Raw genomic sequence first — 22,700 nt, forward strand, 5'->3', positions numbered from 1 at the left:
TACTGCTCATTGCCTCTATCACATGAGTGAGCTTACAAACCCTGAACTTGGAGTTACTGCACCCAGGGAGAGAAAGAACATGTGAATCAGAGAAAAGGCTCACTCCTGTGATGGTGGATGTGGGCAGCAACGACTAGGCCTCACTTAGCAACAATTTATTTTTATCTACAAACAGCCCTTAACTGACTAGGCAGTTTTTTTTGTAAGGGTAAACTAACCTTTTAACATGGATTTAGACCTAAAAATAATTTTTAGTGTATATTACGATAGTCTTATTAAAGCTTTGCATCTAAAACCATGTTTGGAATGTCCCATCACTGGATAAATCCTACTTGTGGATTTTACCAATTCTTGTGGCACAAATTATTAAATCATTTTGTATGCTAACTTCAGTCATATAATAACCATGAGATGTACAATTCTGATATAGATGTCCAATCAAAGTATCCATCGAGACCATAACATTCTATTACTGTCATCCCAAAACTAGGTCAGCTTTTCTATTGATATATCAGCTTACAAATAATAGTTTCCTGTTAATGAGTACAAATATATACTTATTGTTACATTAGTCATTATGCAATGTGCTACTCAACTGTAAACTTGGTGTTGTTGAACCATGACCCTTTTCAATCACTCACTTTGCCTAACTTATCTAGCCTCAGCTGTAGTAGGAGGAGGAATTTCCACATGCAAATCTACTTTATTCAGCATTGGAAAAAACTTAGAAAAAAAGACTCCCCTATTCCGTGTCTCTATCCTGAACAGAAAAATCTTAAAAAGGTGCTCCAACATCACCACTCCCTCACAGCCTAATCCCCCCCCCCCCCAACATGTATTTTTACAACCTGCTTTCGTGGGGCAGCTTGGATTGCCCTCAATGCACATTCTTACCCACTCAGTGGATGCAGCATTGTTTTGCTGCAATCTACTTCTCCACTGCCCCCACTCAGGTACCATGCCATCATCCTCCTCCGTGACATCATTGGGGGAGGGATCTCTTTTCTTCTGGGTTCAGGCAACCTCCTCTCAATGACACGCTGCCAGGTACCCCATCTTCATAAATGGAAGCTGATGTCTTCTGGAATATGTGATGTTCATATACCAACAGGCAGTGGAAGTACAGCTCGTTTTCCTGCCTGGGGAGAATAAAGTAAGGGGAAGGGAGGTAAGCCCAAAAAAATGGGGGGGGGGGTTTGGATTCTCATGTAGTTGAGGGGGAGAGGGCTGGAGAGGAGGAAAATGTGTTTTTAGTATGAAGGCCTGCTTTAACAGTGTATCAGCAAAATGCTCTAGTGAACACAATTGGATACAAATGGGACTAGACACCATAGCAGTAACAATTTCATCAGTAGATCACCAGTTGTCAGCACCATGCAAGTCTGTAAGCACCTGAAAAGTCCATCCATAAAAGAGGTCCAAACCTGGTCAGCCTTGCAGCTTTGCACAAAACAAGAAAAGGCAGCAGAGTGCACTAGCATATAAGTTAATTAGCAAGGCCTAATTAAAAGGTAAGGAAAAATAAAGAAAATAAATAAACTTGGCCTACCTTAAAAGTGGACAGTGTCAGTTTTACAATTTTATTTTTGTTATTTTTAAAAAAGGAATTTAGCAGCCCTGTTGCGGGGCTTTGGTGAAATTGGGGGGCTAAACAGACCTGTGATGTTTCACTTTTGAGACCTAAAAAGGAGTTTGAGGACAGCTGCACAGAATAAGTGAACAGGAATAGCTCTGCTTAGAGCTTTCCATGCATTCACAAACCAAAGCATGGGAAACACCATACCGATTGCTCACTGTGTTCAAATTCCTTTTTCTCCTGCAGCCGCTGAATGCCGGCCGGAGGGAGAGGAGGAGAAGTAGGGTTTCCTCAGTTGCAGAAGCAGAATAGAGGGGATCAGTTCCTGTATATGCCACCCCTCCTGTCCAGGTGTAAAACCGTATATGACAGGGAGGCCGTACAGGCCCCCTGGAGCATGGGCAGGATTGTCATTGACACTACATCAGTGGTAGCAGTGGTAGCTGGTGCCCATCAACAGTCCCTGCCTACACCAGCATACAGTATCCGGGGTTCCATTACTAGAACATGTTTCAGGAAAGCGTTCCTCTTTTTCAGCCTAGTAACAGACCATGTTTGACTTATAAAGCAAGCACATTGTTTGCATATAATCTAGTACAAGAAATATGTATATATTGAGGGCTTGCAGTACAGATCATTTTCAAATCCAGCATGGGATGGACATTGATGATGCACACATTTGCCACCAAGAACAATATGATTGCTTTAAAAGTCCATCAAGTGTGCTCTGTTACCAGGCTGTCAAAGGGGAAAGCTTCCTTCAAACACTTTCTAGTAACAGAAAGCTGGTGTAGGAAGGGACTGACACAGAGCAAGGAAGACAGAGACCCTGACGAGATGGCTGCATCCCAAAAGCTGTTACCACTCAGCTCAATCTGATGCCAGTGGCCATGTGCAACAAAACAGTGTGCCAGTCTATCCAAAGAAGATTTAAATTTGCGAGTGCAAAATAAATTATATATATATATATATATATATATATATATATATATATATATATATTTATTTCAAGATTGAAGAAGGTGTCTACACTATGCCAGTGCTTTTTGCTGTCTTTTCTTGTTTAGAGTAAATGGAAACTTGTCTACTTTGGTCTTGTGCAAATATACCCTTGATGAATTTCTACAATAAGCATGCCAGCAGCATCTAACTAAATTGTGATGACCTTTCTACATTCTAATATTGATCTATCATATGCTTGAGCTTTGTTTTGTTTTGTTTGTGTTTTATTTAAGGAACAGAACTTGTTAAATGTGTGTAATTGTGTACAGATAATACTTAAGCAAGCTCTCCACCAAACACTGTCTAAATGGCTAAAATAACCCCATTATAATTTCAGAAAATATAAAACTATTTAAATAAATAAGGATTTGGTCTGTTTACATACCACAGACAGTCTTTATATTATACTATGCAATATGTATATAGTAATTTAGAAAACAGAGGCAGACAGTTGCAATACAATTCGATGCAAGAGGGTTCAGGGGGCCCATTAGACCTTACAATTTAGAAAGGAGGTGCAACTGATACAAAAGGTAGTAACTATTAGGGATGAGCTGATGGAGAAATTTAAAGTACAATTTGTTAGAGACAGGATAGGCCTTCCTAAAAATAAAATGGGTTTTCAGGGATCACCTAAAGGTCGACAGAGTAGGAGATAGTTGGACAGATTGTGGTAAGGAGTTCCTGAGGATAGGAAATGTTGTGGAGGCAAGCATGGGACAAGAGGTATTTGGAGGAAAGATGAGAACTGTTTGATTATTTTGAGAAAAGGTTGGTGATGTAGCTCAGGTCACAATTGTGGATGGCTTTGTAGGTTGTTAGTATTTTACATTTTTATTTGCTGGGTGAACGGAAGCAAATTGAGGGGTTGGCAGAGAGGGATAGCAGACACTAAATGGTTGGTAATGTGGATGAGTTTGGTAGCAGCATTTATAATAGCCTGAAGGAGGGATAGCCTATGTAAAGCTAGACCAACAACAAGACCGTTTCAATAGTCAAGGAGAGAGATAACTGGGGAGTGAAATTATGAGCTTGATTTTGGAAAGAATTGGTTCTAGGAAGTGGTGAGATACCATAATTTTATGGCCGTTCGTAAATTAGTGATGTGTAAGGTGAATGATTGGGTAAACAGACAGGTAGAAAGATAAATTTGGGTGTTTTCAGCATAGAAATAGTATTGGAAATTGTCAGCTGATCCAGGGAGAAAGTATTGACAGCATAAAGTAGAGGCCTGATTACAGAATATTGGGGGACCCCTATGAAAACAGGAAGAGGACAGGAGAAGGTAGAGTTGTAGGCAACACTGAAGGTGCAGTGAGAATAGGTAAGAGAAAAACCAGCAAAGTGCAGAGCCATGGAGGCCAAGGAAATTTAGTTTTTTGAGGAGCAGTGGGTGGTCAACCATATCAAAGGCAGGTTCAAGAGCAGGAATAGTTACCATTGATTTTAGCAGTTAATCTTTAGTGAGTTTTAGGAGAGCAGTTTCTGTGGTGCGTTTTGGAGCAAGATCTAGACTAAAAGGGGTCAAGAAGATTATCTGTGAGGTGGTATCTCAGGTGGTTGTAGACTAGGCGTTCTAGGAGTTTGAAGGTAAACAGGAGCACGGAGATGCGTTTATGTTGTTAATATTGATGAGGTCCACCGAGGGCTTTTTTAATTACGGGGTGACCAATGCATGTTTTAGAGCAGGTGTGTCAGACTCCGTTCAATTGCAGGCCACATCAGCATTATGGCTGCCTTCAAAAGGGCGGTTTTATCTGAAATCAAGAGTCCCCCACCCTCCCTTACTTCACAGTGCACCCCACTTACCTTGTGCTGCAGGAAAAAAGCTGGGGGCGGAGCCAGGAAGCAGAAAGTGCAGGGTTTGGAGGAGGGCTGGAGTCAGCTGTCTGAGTCTGCTGAGACCAGGGGAGGTGGAGATGGAGAGGTTCTGCTGCAGCACAGAGAGGAGCAGGATCTGTAGGAGTTTTGTTGTTCTCTCTGCTGCCAACTGCTGAGACGGGAGGAACAGACAAGAGGGGGTGCTGCAACTGCACAGAGAGGTGCATGATCTGTAGGAGGCGTTCTGCCAAAGCTGCAGGAGAGGTGCAGTGGCTACTTGAAATGGCCGGATTTGGGTCAAGTGCCTTGCGTCTGACACATGTGGTTTAGAGGGTTGGGGAGGATACCAGTTGAAAGGGAAAGATTGATGTTGTGAGTTAGAAAGTGTAGGATAGACCAAGAAGGTTACAGTAGTCTTAGAGGTAGCTTGTTGCAGAATAGAGAAGGGTTAAAGTGGCGAGGGTTTCTATGGGGTTTTTTCCGTTGGAGGAATAGGATGTGAAGACTGGGAGAATGTGACATTAATACGATAGTGATCAGAGAAAGGTAAAGGATTGTTAGAGGGGTTGCATGGAGTGCAAAGGTGGGAGAATAAAATGTCAGCACTTGCCATCAGAGGGAGTAAGTGTGTGTCCATTGTTCTAGGTCAAAAGAGAAGATTAGGCTGGGAAGATTAGAAGTAGTATTTGGAATGTTAACATTAGCAGGGATGTTGAAGTCCGCAAAAATTATTGTTGAAATTTCAGGGTAGAGAAAGTAGGATCGCCAGCCGGGCAGAGAAATAGTCAGGGAAATTTGATTCCGGTCCAGGAGGCCATCAGATCATATCCGCAATCTTCAAAGAAACTGAAAATAAAAGACACAAGTGAGCTTTGAAAGAGTACAGGGACAGAAAGGGAGATAAGGGAAGAACCTAAAAGGTGCTTAGTGGGGATATATAATAATATCTATGCTTTTCTTGGATAATTTCTTTACACAATTTAGTATTGCGCAGTAAAAGGGTTTTTCATCTTTCAACATTTCAATTTAAAAATAATAGCACAGAGTAATCATTCTGCATTGTATCACTCTAGGAATCTGGACAAATCATTCCTCTCATTGTGGAAAGCTGCATTCGATTTATTAACTTGTATGGTAAAGTATCATTTTGCACATTTCCTGACTCAGGCTGATCTTGTAAAGTATTCAGTCAGAAATCCAGTGCTTCTGTATTGGTATGTTTCTTCTTTTTCTCCATCAGGGCTTCAGCACCAAGGTATATTTCGAGTCTCTGGTTCCCAGGTTGAAGTTAATGATATTAAAAATGCATTTGAGAGAGGTAAGACATTAATTCTATCTTTAGTAAGTCCAATATTATATCAAGGCTATTTATTGTACCAATTAGATTTTAGACTTTGTTTTTGAAAGTGCATAGTCTGAAGTATATTTAAATTTCTGATCTTTTTTTTTTTTTTTCTTCCTTTCTTTTAGTTCTACTATAAATTGACCAATTTTGCTTCCGTTATCTGCCCAATTTGCCCATGTATGGGCACCTTAAAGGAATCCTGTGATTAGAGAAATACCTTGACCGGGATTGCTAGCCTTCTGGAAATGCTAGTTGTCATGCTGATCCTTTGTCTGCAAAGCCTTCTCAGTCACTGACCTAGAACAAATGTGGGCAGTATAGTCAAATTCCAGAAATAACTACTTTTATTTGAGTTGGTGGTTCAGAAAATGACAGCCAGACAACAAACATTTTCAGGAGGAGGCCAGGAATAGCTTCCAGCTATCCCTCATGACAGTGCACCACCTCTGTATTTGCTTTAAAATATTCTTTCTATCAACTTCTTGAGTGACATTTGCATGGCAACTAGCAATTTATTTCTGAGCTTTCAATTATAATGAGCATTCCTGCCAGTCCTCGAGTAGCCATGCTGTTGACATAATTATCTTGCCATGAAAAGGCACAATCTCCTGGGTCCAGTATGTTACATGTGGCTTACTAGGGAGCATTCTTGAAGCTAAACATTTCTATGTGGTAGCAGTGGCTTCTAGTTACCTTCACGGAGGTCTTTCTTGTTTTGATGCAACTATATAATTTGCATGCATGCTATACTATTGTTAACTTTAATTCTATGTTTGCTAGCTAAAGATATGTATTTTTGCTCTGGCTATTTATACTGTTGAATTGGCACAAAAAGATATAATTATTCAAGAAGTGATGTAGTATTTTTGACATTGCTGCTTTCACTCTGTAATTTGGTAATTTTTGCACATTATTCTAGGTGAGGACCCTTTGACAGATGACCAAAATAATCACGACATCAACTCTGTAGCTGGCGTCCTCAAGCTGTATTTTCGAGGCTTAGAAAATCCACTCTTTCCTAAGGAAAGATTTAACGATTTGATATCATGCATCCGTAAGTCACGCTTTGTTCTCTATACCCCCTCCTTTGTTCTACAAAAAAAAAAAAACTCCATTTCCTTCTTCACCTTACTGAGCCCTCCACCCGTTTTCCTCCTCTTCCCAATGCTCTATTCTATCCCCTTTTTCCTGGAAGAGGAAAACAGCTATAGATGTCTTCAAGGCAGTTTGTCCCACATCTGCGCCACTCTCAGAGAGTTTAGTCATACTTGCAGCTGGGACCGCTCCCTTTTTTCACCAAGATTATGTATAACTCTTTGTGTCCAACACAGCAGGAAAACATTCCTGCAGGCATAATCGTGGCTTTTATACACTTCAGTTATTGTGTTTTCTTTCATGTGGAGGTCAGGTTCAGACAGGCAGCATCAACTCTAGGGCTTTGCAAGCACAGGCAGAGTGTGCACATCTCTGTGATCTCTGAGAAATCACATATAACAAACTAAAACCAGGTTAAGGAAAGGTAATCGGCCTTGTAAACCTATCATTTAAAAGGAAACTGGTGCATTTTCAATGGGCAGGCATTATAGGTACTTATTGTATCGTTTACTTCAAAGTAATTCTTTGTGACGTTTCCATTGTTGTGTTTTTTTTTTTCTCAGCACTCTCTACTCTCCACATTTGCATGGTTTTGTTTCCTAAATATATTTATAAATTCTATATACAGCAGATCTATTTATTGACAACAGAGATGATGTCTATCAGCCACATACTCATCTGTTTTCAGTCAGACAGATTTGCTTTGAGAGGCAAGCTTCGTTACTGTGCAGCACTACTAAGTATAAAGACAAAGCTTACTTATTTTTTTTTAGTTAATATTGCTGTCCTATGCATGCATTTGTTCATACGTTACACGTGAAAGCAAGGTTTAAGGTCTAAAATTCAAGACCCACTTTTTAAGTACTCTCCTCCCCGCACCCCTTCCTACACCTATTACACAATTGAAAGCAGCTTTGTGATAAAAACCCTGTAAGGGGTTAAAAATTAGAATTTTTACCTTTTCCCCGACGACCACCCATGGTGCTTGGACGAGGATGATGTCCTCATTCTGGCAAGATTTGGGGAATATAGAGTACCCCAAATCTTACTGCAGCATCTTCTCATGAGATTTGGAATGCTCACCATTCTGTGGGATAATCTTTTCAGCAGAAGGATGACGGTCACCCCCTGTAAAACGGAAGCCAGAGGAAAGGATTAAAAAAAATTTTCTTTCTTCCCTACCGTGTGTATGTGTTATATATATATATATATATATATATATATATATATATATATATATATATATATATATATAAAAATAAATATGAGGTTTTATTAAGCACGTGGCCAGGGGCAGACTGACCATTAGAGCACACGGGCACTGCCCGAGGGCCCAGGGTCAGTAGGGGGCCCCATGAAATGTCCCTGGTACCTTTTTATAGGCTTTTTTGGGTGTGCTTTGAGTGTGGGCAAATACACAGGGGCCCCGTGATCCCCTATTGCCCAGGGGCCCCATGAGTTGTCAGTCCTCCCCTGCATGTGGCTTTCATTTATCTTTTAAACAATATCCCTGTTAGCAGAAGCTGAAGATAATGTTGCTCCGTATTTGACGTTTAGGACATATTTTCATATTCAACTCACTGGGTTTCATGTTTAACAGCTTCTGCGCTGTCCTATAGCAGAAATACTGCTACAGAGCGGCATGGGTGTACAAAATCACGTAGATATACGTGATTCATGCTCCCTCGGTGTTCGCGGTTTGGGGGGCGGGGGGGGGGTTTGCCCCCCGCCGACCCATGGGTGCCATAATTTGATAATAATAGTTTTTTTTTTTTTTTTTTTTTTATCTTTTGGTCGTTGTTACTGTTCTAGTGTTACAATTTTAATGTTTTATTGTTAACCATTGCTGTTTTCTTTGCAGGAATACCATTCAGCTGCAGCACCAACCTGTTTATGGTTATTCTGACAGCAACAGGAACTTGTTCTCAGAATATACACAAGTCAGTGTGGGCAGTGCTATTGGATGAGATTTTTCATCCGCAGTTAAAAAAAAAAAAAAGAGCATATATGCCGAAGCATGGGGGTCTGGGGTGGCCATTGGGTGGATGGCCCCTCTGCTTCGGCATATACAGTCATGGCCGAAATTGTTGGCACCCTTGATATTTCTCCAGGAAATCATGTATTTCTCACGAAACGTATTGCATTAACACATGTTTTGCTATACACATGTTTATTCCCTTTGTGTGTATTGGGACAAAACAAAAAAAGGGAGGAAAGAAAGCAAATTCGACATAATGTCACACAAACCTCCAAAAATGGGCTGGACAAAAGTATTGGCACCCTTTCACAACTGCGGATAAATAAGAATGTTACAAGCATGTGATGCTCCTGTAAACTCACCTGGGGCAAGTAACAGGTGTGGGCAATATAGAAATCACACCTGAAAGCAGATAAAAAGGAGAGACGTTCACTTAACCTTTGCATTGTGTGTCTGTCTGTGCCACACTAAGCATGGACAACAGAAAGAGGAGACGAGAACTGTCTGAGGACCTGAGAACCAAAATTGTGGCAAAATATCAACAATCTCAAGGTTACAAGTCCATCTCCAGAGAACTAGATTTGCCTTTGTCCACAGTGCGCAACATTATCAAGAAGTTTGCAACCCATGGCACTGTAGCTAATCTCCCTGGTCATGGACGGATGAGGAAAATTGATGAAAGATTGCAACGCAGAATAGTCCGGATGGTGGATAAGCAGCCCCAAACATGTTCCAAAGACATTCAAGCTGTCCTGCAGGCTCAGGGAGCATCAGTGTCAGCGCGAACTATCCGTCGACATTTAAATGAAATGAAACGCTATGGCAGGAGACCCAGGAGGACCCCACTGCTGACACAGAGACATAAAAAAGCAAGACTACAGTTTGCCAAAATGTACTTGAGTAAGCCAAAAGCCTTCTGGGAAAACGTCTTGTGGACAGATGAGACCAAGATAGAGCTTTTCGGTAAAGCACATCATTCTACTGTTTACCGAAAACGGAATGAGGCCTACAAAGAACAAAACACAGTACCTACGGTAAAATATGGTGGAGGTTCAATGATGTTTTGGGGTTGTTTTGCTGCCTCTGGCACTGGGTGCCTTGACTGTGTGCAAGGCATCATGAAATCTGAGGATTACCAAAGGATTTTGGGTCGCACTGTAGGGCCCAGTGTCAGAAAGCTGGGTTTGCGTCCAAGATCCTGGGTCTTCCAGCAGGACAATGACCCCAAACATACGTCAAAAAGCACTCAGAAATGGATGGCAAAGAAGCGCTGGAGAGTTCTGAAGTGGCCAGCAATGAGCCCAGATCTAAATCCCATTGAACACCTGTGGAGAGATCTTAAAATTGCTGTTGGGAAAAGGTGTCCTTCCAATAAGAGAGACCTGGAGCTGTTTGCAAAGGAAGAGTGGTCCAAAATTCCGGGTGAGAGGTGTCAGAAGCTTATTGATGGTTATAGGAAGCGACTGATTTCAGTTATGTTTTCCAAAGGGTGTGCAACCAAATATTAAGTTAAGGGTGCCAATACTTTTGTCCAGCCCATTTTTGGGGTTTTGTGTGACATTATGTCATATTTGCTTTTCTGCCTCTGTTTTATATTTGTTCCAATACATACAAAGGGAATAAACATGTGTATAGCAAAACATGTGTTAATGCAATACCTTTTTTGTGTGAAATACTTGATTTTCAGGAAAAATATCAAGGGTGCCAACAATTTCGGCCATGACTGTATATTTTGTAATATTTTTTTGGTACTTTTCATGTGTGCCCACCATTAGAAGTGGGTGGATGCAGGGTGGTATATTCTAATGGTTGGCATACCAAACACTTTTTCTGACAGATTTCTTCTCTTTTTTTTCATTCAGCCCACAGGCAAGAACATAGCTTATACACCCAACAAGGACCAGCAATGTTACTGGTACATCACTGGACTTTGAGTGGTTATACCAGGATGATGCCTGCAGCTGCAGGCATCATCCTGGTATCGTTTTTTCAGCCGGCGATTGAACTTTCATTAAAAGAAATCCTAGTGGCTAATTAGCTGCAGGATTGCTTTTGCAAGCAGCTGGAGAAGATGCCCCTCCTCCCCCGCTATCTTACACGGCCTTCTCATGCAGTCCTGTGCCATCAGGGGAACCTCAGAATGCAGCCAGTGTTTCTGCCAGCTGACCATAGAGCTGATTGGAGACCGGAATGGTGCCAATCATCTCTATAGTCTAAGAAATCGGAAGCTACGAGCATTTCATCACTTCAGTTTTGCAGGATTTAAACAGCGCCATTTGTAAATTGGGAAAGCATCTGATCATACCGATCTTGATGAGATTAGTTAATGTAAGGGCAGAGGAGATATCTAGAGTCTGATGGACCCCAGATTTCTCAAAAAAGAATATATGACAATGCCCATTGAAGTTATATGGGATATTTGCATTCCCTGTGATTTAGTATTAAATGTGATCCAAAAAAAGAAGAAAAAAAAAATGAAAGGGACAGTGTAAAAATAATACTAAAAAAAAAAAAAAAATGTACCTTCGCCAACAGCACGCACCTGCGTACGCAAGCGTTGACCCTGTGCCAATATGTTAACAGTGGTTGCACCATGCATGAGAGGTATCGCCACAAACAGATCAGTAATTCTAGTGCTAGAAGTGCAGTAATTCTTGCACTAGACCTCCTCTGTAAATCTAAAATGGTAGCTAATAAAGGCTTTTAAAACGTTGCCTATGGATATTAAAATGTATGCAGTTTGTCGCCATTGCATGGGGCATGCACAGTTTTAAAACATGTCATGTTTGGTATCTTTTTACCCGGCATACCATCATCTTTTATATTATGAAGTTAGAAGTAAAAAAAAGTGTATTTTGTTCAAAAAATTTGCGTTTGAAAAATCCCTGTGTACTGTGTGACATAAAAAATTGCAGCAACCACCATTTTATTCACTAAGGTGTCTTCTTTAAAAAATATATAATGTATGGGGGTTCAAAGTAATTTCAAAACAAAAAATACTGATTTATTTTTTTTTTTTCATGTGAACAAAAAGTGACAGAAAAGGCTTGGCCTTCAGGTGGTTAGAAGGAGTAAATGATGTGTGACATAAACTTCTAATGCTGGGCTTAAAATGCCCCCACACCCCAAAATGACCCCTTTTTGGAAAGTAGACACCCCAAACTATTTGAGAGGCATGTTGAGTCAATGGAAGAATATATTTTTTTTACCACAAGTTTTTGGAAAATGACAAAAACAAGTTGTTGTTTTTTAACACAAAATTGTCACTTAAATTATTTATTGCTCACACATGCCATGGGTCTATGTGGAATTACTCCCCGAAATAAAGTCTGCTACTTCTCCTGAGTATGGGGATACCACATGTGAGAGACGTTTTGGCAGTCTAGCCAAGTACAAAATCCAATAAGCACCTTCAAGCTTTTAAAGGGCTTTATTTCCTTATTACACTTCCTGACTACCTATCACAGTTTCAGAGGCCCTGAAATGCCAGGATAGCAATGACCCCTTTTTGGAAAGTAGACACCCCAAGGAATTTGATAAGCATGGTGAGTATTTTGCAGATTTTGTTTGTTGCCGCAAGTTTTTAGAAAATGAAAACAAAAGCATATTTTTTTCTTTTTTTTATATTTCAAAACCTTGTGAGAACAAATGAGATCTGCAAAATACTCACCATGCCTCTTTTTAAATTCCTTGGGGTGTCTACGTTCCAAAACGGGGCCTTTTTGGGGGTGGGTTTGGTGCTATCCTGGCATTTCAGGGCCTCCGAAACTGATATGTAGTGAGGAAGTGAAATGAGGCTTTCAAAGTGGTCATTGGATCTCAGGCTCCTGTATGTGGCTAGGCTCCCAAAAAGTCTCACACGTGGTATCCCCATACTCTGTAGAAGTAGTAGAGTGTATTTTGGGGTGTAATTCCACATATACCCATGGCTTGTGTGAGCAATATATAATTTAAGTGACAACTTTGTGTTTAAAAAAAAAAAGAATGTTTGTCGTTTTCCAAAAACTTGTGGCAAAAAATTAAATCTTCCATGGACTCAATATGCCTCTCAGCAGATAGCTTAGGGTGTCTCCTTTCGAAAAGGGGTCATTTGGGGGATTTATACTGTCCTGGTATTTTAGCACCTCAAAAAATGTGATAGGCAGTCAGAAAGTAAAAGCTGTGTAAATTCCATTATCTATATTATAGTTTGTAGATGCTATAAGTTTCACACAAAGCAGTCAATATACGCTTATTGGGATTTTTTTTTTTTTTTTACAAAAAACATGTAGTAGACTACATTTTGGCCTAATTTTATTACGAAATGTGAGTTTTTTGGATATTTTTTATGACTAAACTGAGAAAATATAATTTATTCTAAATATTGTTTTTTTGTTTATAGCGCGAAAAATAAAAAGTGCACAGGTGAACAAACACGACCAAAAGAAAGCTCTATTTGTGTGGGAAAAAAGGGCATAATTTTGTTTGGGTACAGCATTGCATGACCGCTCAATTACCAGTTTAAATAGTTCAGCGCCGAATAGCAAAAAAAAAGGCCTGGTCAGGAAGGGGGGTAAATCCTCAGGAGGGCAAGTGGCTAAGAATGGGTATATATTGTTTATTTATTGTGTATGCTGTATAAATAAATGCAGCCACCAACCTATACCATTACATAGTAGAAGCAGACATCTGTGTATATGCAAGTAGATTCAATTCACTAAGATCTGGTTGATTGCAAATAATCATGGAAGGAGTGAATGTAATATTTTAAGGTCCTAGCATCTGAAAATTGGCTGCCTACTGGTCACACCCCAACTTTGATTTGGAAAGTTTTGATATATAGTTACAATCTGACATTTACTTGTTTTTGTTCTAAAGAATGGCTGATTTATAAAATGTTCGTATAATTACAGTTTGATATTTACTTATCTTTTGTGACAGAAGGTAGGCAGGACAGAACACACAGAGTAGATGGTAAACGCACAAAGCTTTATTGAGACAACAAAATGACAGTCACTTAATGGGGAAATGGCAGGGAGGGTGATCTCGCCAGTAGGGGGACAGCAAGGAGGGGCTAAAACACCTGTAGTCCAGTATCGAGAGCAAAGAAAAAGTCTCTGTAGCAGATTGTAATCCAACAGGGGGGTTATGGGATCATCACAGGGACAGTTCAGGTAAAACGGGAAAGCATATGCCCACGGATCCGACAGGGTGTCCGGTCTCCCAGGGATAAGAAAGTAAGACACAGGTACCTGTTGGAGGTCTGGGACAGGCGAGGGGTCTCTCCCTTTGTGCTGGGGGTCTCAGGCAGGCTGGCTTGTGTGGTCTCCCCCCTTTAGACTGGGGTCTCAAGCAGCAGGCAGGCAATCTCCCCCCTTTGCTGGGGCCTCAGGAAAGCTGGCTTGTGCGATCTCCCCCCTTTGGACTGGCAGCAGGCAAACAATCTCCCCCCTATGCTGGGGTATCAAGCAAGGCTTGCAGGCAATCTGCCCCTGGGCTGGGGGTCTCCGGCAGACTGGCAGGCAATCTCCCCCTAGGCTTGGGGGTCTCCAGCAGGTAGCAGGTAATCTCCCCTTAGCTTGGGGTTTCAGGCAGGTGTGGGCGATCTCCCCCTAGACTTGGGGGTCACAGGCAGAGTCTGGTCACGAGGGTCCCGCCGCAGCTGGGCTCCCTCCATGACTGCACAGCAGAATGGACAAGCGGAGAGCCCAGCATCAGCCTCTTAAGCTGATGCAGGATGCTCTCCGGTCGTCCTGGCAACTGGGGGCGGGCCGGGGCGGCGTGCCTAGTCGCCCAGCAATGAGGCACGCCCCCTGGACACGGGCCGCGCTTCTCGTGAGCATGACCTTTGTCCAGGGACATCCGCAAGCGTAGGATCTTCCCGTGCCCACGCTGCTGATGACAGGGATCGTACTGTGTCAGCCTGTCGCCGTGATCCCTCTCATCTCTGCAGGAGGCTCACACCTCTCCGCAGAGAGGTGTGAACCTCGCTATCCAGCCTCCTCCGGCCTCACTGGATGGGGACAAGATAGTGGCAGAGGTGAGAGGGGCCGCGCCTCTCGTCCTCTTTGAAGCCGAGCTGCGGCAGGACGAGAGACAGCGGGGGGGGGGGTCACCCTGACTGGGGGGGGGGGGGAGCAGCTGTGACATCTTTGTTCTGAGGAAAAATTAAGCTGTGTTCTGGAAGTGAGAGAAAATTTGCAGGGGGCCCCGCTGCAAGGGTTAAATATTTGTTTAGTCTAGGGGTGCAGGGATGAGGTGCAGTACCTTTTTTTTTTATTTCTGGGTCCAGCAAACTTCCTCAATCTGAGACCACTTCCCCGTAGTGTCTTCTGTAAGCAGCTGCATTCAAATGCTTGCCTCCTCACATACCATGCAAGAATTATAACACTGCCTGGCAGGGCAGATGATGACACAGAGGGACCTCCTGGAGCTTAAGAACACCTTATCAATGCACCCCTAAAGTAAGCAAGCATTTAACTTGTGCAGGGGGCCCCACTCCAAGGGTAAAGTTTGCCTCATTCCAGGATTTCACTTTTAGGTGTAAAGCAAATGTGCATTTTCCCCATGCAGGGCAATGCAACAGGTTCACTTTACTTCCCCCCCCCCCCCCCCATCCCTAGCAGCATATACTCGCCATCTATTTGCTCACTTTCTGCTCAGTTCAGCCATTGGGAGCAAGAAGATGAAGTTCTATGTAATAGACTTTCAGTTTGTACAGAACTGAGAATTCTCCCTTCCCAAAATGGCAAAATTGAGTGACTGAGCAGGCAGTCACCAGACACCAGCACTGTCACATGGCAGGAAGGGGAGTGAGTCAGATATTTCCCTATAACCAGAAAGTCCAAGTATTTCTCTTTGCTCCTGAAGGCCTAATGAAGTCAAGGGGGAAAAGAAGGGAAATGTATGTATATGTTGCTAGAAAGAGAATTAACCACTTGTTGTCCAGGGTAAGTTTGACATTTTTCATATACATGTTAAAATCTGCATTTTTTTTTCTTTTTGCTAGACAATTACTTGGAACCCCAGAACATTATATTTTCTGAAAGCAAAGGATCTGGAGAATAAAATGGTGGCTGTTACAATTTTTTTTATGATGCACCATATTTACACAGCCATTTATCAAACGCAAAATTTCAGGCAAAAATACACATTAATTTTAGTGCACATAAACAAAATATAAAACAATGTTTTCATCTTGTAACTGTATACCACATATGCCAAGATTTAAAATTGTGCATGCCTGTAAAATGGCCACAAACTATGGTACGTAAAATTGTGCTTTAAAACTTTTACAGGTTATCAGTTTAGAGTTAAACATGAGCTATGACACTAGAATTATTGCTCACACTCCAATGTTTGCAGCAATACCTCACAATTCCATAGTTAGCCTGGTTGAAAAAAGACAAAAGTCAGTCTAGTGCAGTCACTATTTGCATATGCATGCCAGACGTGAGTGTGATTGCATTTGCGTGGGGGGATGGGGGTGCTTTAATATTTTTTTTTTTTTCACTTTTTTTTCCGTTTAGCATTATTGCTGTTACAAGAGGTGAACAAGACCACTTGTGATGGCTTTGGGCAGTGACAGGTACTCATTATGGAGACATTTAGGATCTAGTAGACCTCTGATGCCTCCCATACTCCCCAAGGCAGCTGATCACAGATCTGTTTGAGCAGCTGCTGCACTGGCTGTACCAGCCAGGAAAAGAAAGCTGTGAAACCAGAAGTGACTATCTTTTTTGCCTCCAACTTCATTTGTCACAAAGGATATGGTAGAATTGGATGTTTCTCCATCTCTTCTGTGGGCAGCTGATTGCACTTCTTACAGTGGTCCTGGGCTCCCTAGTGGAATGTGAGGGCCTGGGAACACCAGTGGGAGGAGGGAGGAGTAGGCTCCGCAGCTCTGTAAATGTGATTAGACTGCTTTAAAGCCACCTGGGTCACTTTTACATGAAAGCCAGTACTTAAAAATGGTGCAGCTGCAGCCATGATCCTGGTATGAGAACTTTCCGTTCAGGACTTATACAGTATATATGTACACTGAACAACAAGTGGTTAAACCTGAACTTCAGTATTACCTTCAGAATTGCACAGTTGTACAGGCTTCTCTTTTGTGCTGAAAATTTAACTGCACACTGTAAGCTTCTCACAGGGTATATTACAAACTGCAGCAAGTCAGCAAGAGCAGTCTTCATGTGTTGCCCCAAAATGGGTGTTCAAGTAATCCTGTACTGAGAAATGCTTTTTGCTGATAATCTACTGAAATGCTTGTTACCTGCCTTTCTCAGGAAAGTCGGGTTCAAAGTCAGAACTGATCTCACTTGTTGTAGGTCAGTGAATCATAAAGTTTGAAAGCCAATGGATATGCAGGACAACTAGACAAGTGTTTTTTTTTAGGCTAGATTAGCACTTGCATCCTATACCTTTGGTATAGTGTGAATAAGATGGGGGGGGGGTGTTATTTTTGAACATACTGGTTGTCATTTTGATCCTCTGGCTTCGTCATTTTGAGTCACTGGTATACAGCAGTTTTGCTTCTGGCTGCTTCAAGACAGGGACTCTGAAAGTATTGAAGCCATTGAATCACCATGACAGCAAAGCAACTAGCTTTTTCAGAAAGAGGTGTCTCTGCAAAGGTTTCATCTAATAGTACAGTACACTATTACATCTTACACATCATTGAATCTACTGAGTAATCTGATCCGTTCATTGCATGGCATACTGTTAGTGGCCCATGAGTCACAGGGTTGACTAAACACACACTGTGTTGTAGAGTGGAAATCCTGAGGAAGTGCTGATCTAAGTTTAGCATGGACCAGCTCAGCAACAAATACAAACAAAAGGGCACATGTTCAAGGTGCACTACTTAAGTGATGAGAAAGCTGTTGTGGAATTCAATTAGTCTGGCCTGGACACAATGTCACTTTTCAGCGAGTGTGCTTTCTAACCTGCTCATTTATATTAGAGCACTAAGATTGTGCCTGTGTTTTTGAGCACAATTAATGAGGAATGCTTGGCCATTAACCAGGTTGTATAGAATTACAGGGGGAATGTGAACAGGCTGCTGGCAAAATGTATTTATGGAATGCTGACACCAACTGTTAATTAATGGAAGAGACAAGTATGAATAGGGTTACCATTTAAAGAGAGAGTGCATGCTTTTATATTATAATTTCCCTTTACATTGTTTTCTAATCCTCATTAAAATACAAAGGAGAACAAATGAAGATCAGTTTTGCACTTAATGTAACAGAAAAGAAAAACTATTTTAGCCGTAGCACAGCATGGGTACATATTGATAAACTGCTTTGTCCTTGACATTTTAGTTAACCATTACATTGTACTAGATGTTTCTCCAGATGAGCTAACAGTGTCTGCCCTTGCAGCTTTTTTTTACCTGCCGCTCCTGTATTAAAGGATTTAAAACTAGCAGCTCTTGGGGTTTTAGATGCCCCCATCACACGCAGAAAGAATGTAAATCATATAAAGAGTATCATATACATTGAGGTTGTAGTAGCAAAGGTTGTATTCTGCAGAATATGATGACATTTTTTCCGAAGGTTCAAGATATGACAAATGTTTGGGTAAAATTTAAAAAAGGCATAGCTCAGCCCTGTCCCCCACTCTCTGCTCACTGGCTTTGATTGACAGCAGCAGGAGCCAATGGCTCCCCTGCTGCTTCTATGTCCAGTGAGGAGAAAAAGCAGAGAGCTGCTCTGGGTCACAGCGCTGGATCGAGATCGTGTTCAGGTAAGTATAAGGAGGGCTGGTGGAGCTGCACACAGGTTTTTTACCTTAATGCATAGGATGCATTAAGATAAAAAACCTTCTGCCTTTAGAACCACTTTAACTGTAGTTTTAATAATATAGTAACTCATAATATATACAGAGACATACAACTTTGTAAACATTACATTTTTTCCTCTGCCTATTTTTCCTTGTGTTTTCAAAGTTGTCATTCCAGGCCAGTGTAAACATTACCTTTTTTACTTTCAACATCTCCATACTTTACAGTGCAGGGAGACACCTGTCACCATCCCATTGCCAGGAACAAGTAAAGGCAATCAGGGATCTCCCCATTCTCTATGGCAAAATTATCCATAATATTTATGACCATAATTCAGAAAATAAACCTAGACAAGGAAAATGTGCTACATAAATGAACACTCAAAGTGATTCAGTAGTGCAAGATTATAAGTGGATAAAATGTAAGCATAAAAAGCAACATAACTGAAAAATAGAGTCCAAAGACAGTTCTTATCCACCAGATGATTCTTCAATTTCTTCCAAATAAATCACTGTGAGTAAGAAGAAACCAGTGTCCCCCCTTTAGAGTATACACTCACCAAATGGTGTTGGCCCCCACTCTCATGGTTGGCAAAAAACGCTCATTGGATATCTCTCGGTGGGATAAAGAATCAATTTAATATCGATCTGCTTCCTCTCCTCCAATCTCCAAATTCCTAATATGGAGGCACTTAGGGTAGCACAGAGGAATACCCCCTTCTCCTAATTACTCCGCACTCAGGTGTAGCGATCATGTAAGACGAAGCAAGGAAAGCCCCAATGGTGCAGTATAAAAAAAAAACACTCCTTTTTTGCTAAAATAGACAGCCACTTACAGAATACACATACAGTAAGTAAAAAAGCCCAAAGATGTTGTACTTAGTATTTACACTGATGTGAACTGAGACCATGCTCTCACCACCTCCAGATTCCCAGTCACTGATGCTCCCGCATCACTTCTGGTTCTGGTCTCATCACTTCCAGTCGTCACACAGCCTCGCCCTGACACTTTTATTCATATCCAACTCATAGGGATCTATAAGGACCAACAAGGAAAATGTACTGTTCAGTGATAGTGTAACTCATTGAGCGTTAAAACTCCTCACATTGGTGGTCAGTGAAAAAAAGAACTGCTTACAATGCAGATCAGTGAGAGTTGAAACACCTTACATTGGTTGTCTGTGAGAGCACAAACCCCTTATGTTGGTGGTCAGTGCAAGAAGAAACACCTTACATGGGTGGTCAGTAAGATAGATAATGCTATATTCAAAATTTTGGTAGAGTATCCCTGGATGTATCTAAGGAACTAACATGCTTTAAAAGTACAGTTACCCCTTAATACTAATTGTGAAAGTATCATAACTGGTGTTGTCCTACTCTGGCTTCAGCAGAGTGATTCCCGTAGGTTACAGAACTAGTGTTTAACCACTTGCCTACCAGGCACTTATACCCCCTTCCTTACCTGGCCAATTTTCAGCTTTCAGCGCTGCCGCACTTTGATTGACAATTGCGCAGTCATGCAACATTGTACCCATATGAAATTTTGATCATTTTTTCCTCACAAATAGAGCTTTCTTTTGGTGGTATTTACTCCCCGCTGGGCGCTTTACTTTTTGCGCTATAAATAAAAAAGTGCAAAATATTTGAAAAAAAAAAAGTTTCTTTGTTTCTATTATAAAATTTTTCAAACAGGCATTATTTCTCCTTCACTGATGTGCATTGATGAGGCAGCACTGATGGGCACAGATAGGCGGCACTGATGGGCACTGATAGGCAGTACTAATGAGGTGTCATGGATAGGCGGCACTAATATGCAGCACTGATAGGTGACACTGATGATGGGTACTGATAGACGGCACTGACTGGCATCACTGCTGGGCACTGACTGGCGGCACTGACTGGCACAACCCCTGGGCACTGACTGGTGGCACTGGTGGGTGGCACTGCTGGGCTGCACTGGTGGGTGGCACTGGTGGGCAGCACTGGTGGGTGGGCACAGGTGGGTGGCACTGGTGGGCACAGGTGGGTGGCACTGCTGGGCACATGTAGGTGGCACTTCTGGGCACAGGTAGGTGGCACTGCAGAGTGGCACAGGTGGGTGCACTGCTGGGCACAGGTGGGTGCACTGCTGGGCACGGGTGGGCGGAGCTAGTGGGCGCACTGCTGGGCGGAACTTGCGGGTGGCACTGCTGGGCACCGATCATCAGGGCACTGATCATCAGTGCCGATCCCCGCTCTGACAACTGCCGGTTCTCGGCAGTACTTTCCTCACGATCTGACAGCGTGAGGAAAGTGCAGCCGAGAACCGGCACTTGCATTTCCCTCTGATCAGCGTGTCATTGGACACCGCTGATCAGGTGGTAAAAGGCCGCTGTGATTGGCCTTTTACCACATCACGTGATCAGCTGTGTCCGTAGGACACAGCGATCACGGAGATCGCCGGGTGCGCGCCCCCTGGGGCGCGCAGGAGAGCGCGTTCTGGGTGGACGTCATATGACGTCCACCCAGAACTGGCCAGCCGCGGTGAAGCCGTCATTCGGCTATGCGCGGTCGGCAAGAGGTTAAAGAATACAAATGTTTATCTAAAAAACAATTATTTAAAATATTCTTCCATCAAGCAGAAATAGGACTTACCACTGATGTACATTAGTTTTGTCTCCACTTGCTCTCCATTTCTTCCTCCTATTACAATCTAGCACATTTTGTCAAGCTGAGACCAAGATCTGACTACTGAGACAAATGGCAGTATGCCTAACAAATATGTTAACTTGGGTTGAAGATGGGGGCTTGGAACTCAGGCCATCGTTTTTAATGACTAGACATTGTCCTAAGCCTGGTGCTTGTTGAATTGTAATGGAAGCAGAGAGCACTGAGCTAGTAAACAATGAGCTTGACTTGGCAACAGTAAGAGTCTGATAAAGGGAGGTATGTTTTGTAATCGAAAGTACTCATATTCTTTTGTTGTTATATCCAACTTTTATTTGTGATATAAAACTAGTATCCTTTTATGTAAAACGTTGACACAAGACATCACCATAGAATATCTATTTCAGCAAAAACATGTAAAAGCCGCAAGTCAGGAAAATCCCTATTGTATGAATACCAGCATATAGAATTTCTTTTGCAGGTCTTAAGGCTTGAAATGACACCATTTTTTTATGCAGTGTCACACAAGTTTACTACCATCAGCAACACTCAGGAATTTTAGAGTATGTTTGTACATGCACTGCAGCAATAAATGAAGAAAAAATGGTAATGAAAGTTGCAGAGAAGTGAAATCTTAGAGCACATATAAGCTGTCTTGCTGCTGGCAAGCCCAACACTGCATCAACTTGCCATCTGCCCCTAATGAAGGATTAAGTAACTGAAAAACGTATTTCCTAAGTGTTTTCATATTCACAGAAAACCACATCACAATTAATTTCTGTCCAGTACAAGCTATATTTTAAGTTGTCCCTTGACTCCCTATGCTATGCCTGCTTTCTGATTCAGCAGTGGTAATTTTATTAAAGGTTCACACATTTCCTTTTGGACAGAGAAAGCGGTCTTGTTACCAATATCTCTGTGTAGGCTTAGCCACTGGGTTTCACTGCAGGATGTAGACAGGTCAAAATGGTCAAAACAAAATTCTTGAAGTGAATCCAAGTATAGTAGATAATGGCCCTTATGTATTAAATGTGATTTCCAAGAAAAAATGTTAATCCTGTTTGAATTAAACCCCATTTAGAAACATGGAAGGGCCCTCATCCTTCTGCCGTTTGGTACCGCAGATGTTATTATGCAGAGTAGACCCTAACAGCAGCAGGTTACACTTTTCAAATGCAACAAAGAGAACTTGTCAAAACTTGAGCAGGGGAAGAGAATTTGTTGTCTATACCAACCAGTCAGATTATGCCTTTAAAATGGTCCTAAAGTTAAAGCATTTTGTCAGTCGAATCCTGCAAGGAGGGAATGGGGGCTGTGGCCGAGCTGCATTGTGTGTCACAAAGCCTGGCTCAGGGGGGCGCCCAAACAAGAAGACGAGCAGACAGCGCCAGCAGGGAACTCCAGAAGAGGAGGTAAGAGACCACTCTGTGCAATACCTTTGCACAGAACAGGTAAGTATACCCTTTTTATTT

At 41.9% G+C, this 22,700-nt stretch overlaps 1 protein-coding gene across 7 annotated transcripts in view; it reads left to right on the forward strand.

Moving 5' to 3' along the window:
• Positions 1 to 22,700, forward strand: part of SRGAP1 (SLIT-ROBO Rho GTPase activating protein 1) — a 228,654-nt gene that overhangs the window by 166,062 nt on the left and 39,892 nt on the right. For all 7 annotated transcript variants that reach the window (XM_089674139.1, XM_089674140.1, XM_089674141.1 and 4 more), the window contains exons 13-15: positions 5,473 to 5,533; positions 5,640 to 5,717; positions 6,664 to 6,798. In XM_089674139.1, coding sequence (XP_089530265.1) covers positions 5,473 to 5,533; positions 5,640 to 5,717; positions 6,664 to 6,798 — 274 coding nt within the window. The remainder of the gene's footprint in view (positions 1 to 5,472; positions 5,534 to 5,639; positions 5,718 to 6,663; positions 6,799 to 22,700) is intronic.

Source organism: Staurois parvus, unplaced genomic scaffold (genome assembly GCF_062004578.1).
Source record: "Staurois parvus isolate SC_StPar_1 unplaced genomic scaffold, SC_StPar_1.0 ptg000147l, whole genome shotgun sequence".
NCBI classification, from domain to species: domain Eukaryota; kingdom Metazoa; phylum Chordata; class Amphibia; order Anura; family Ranidae; genus Staurois; species Staurois parvus.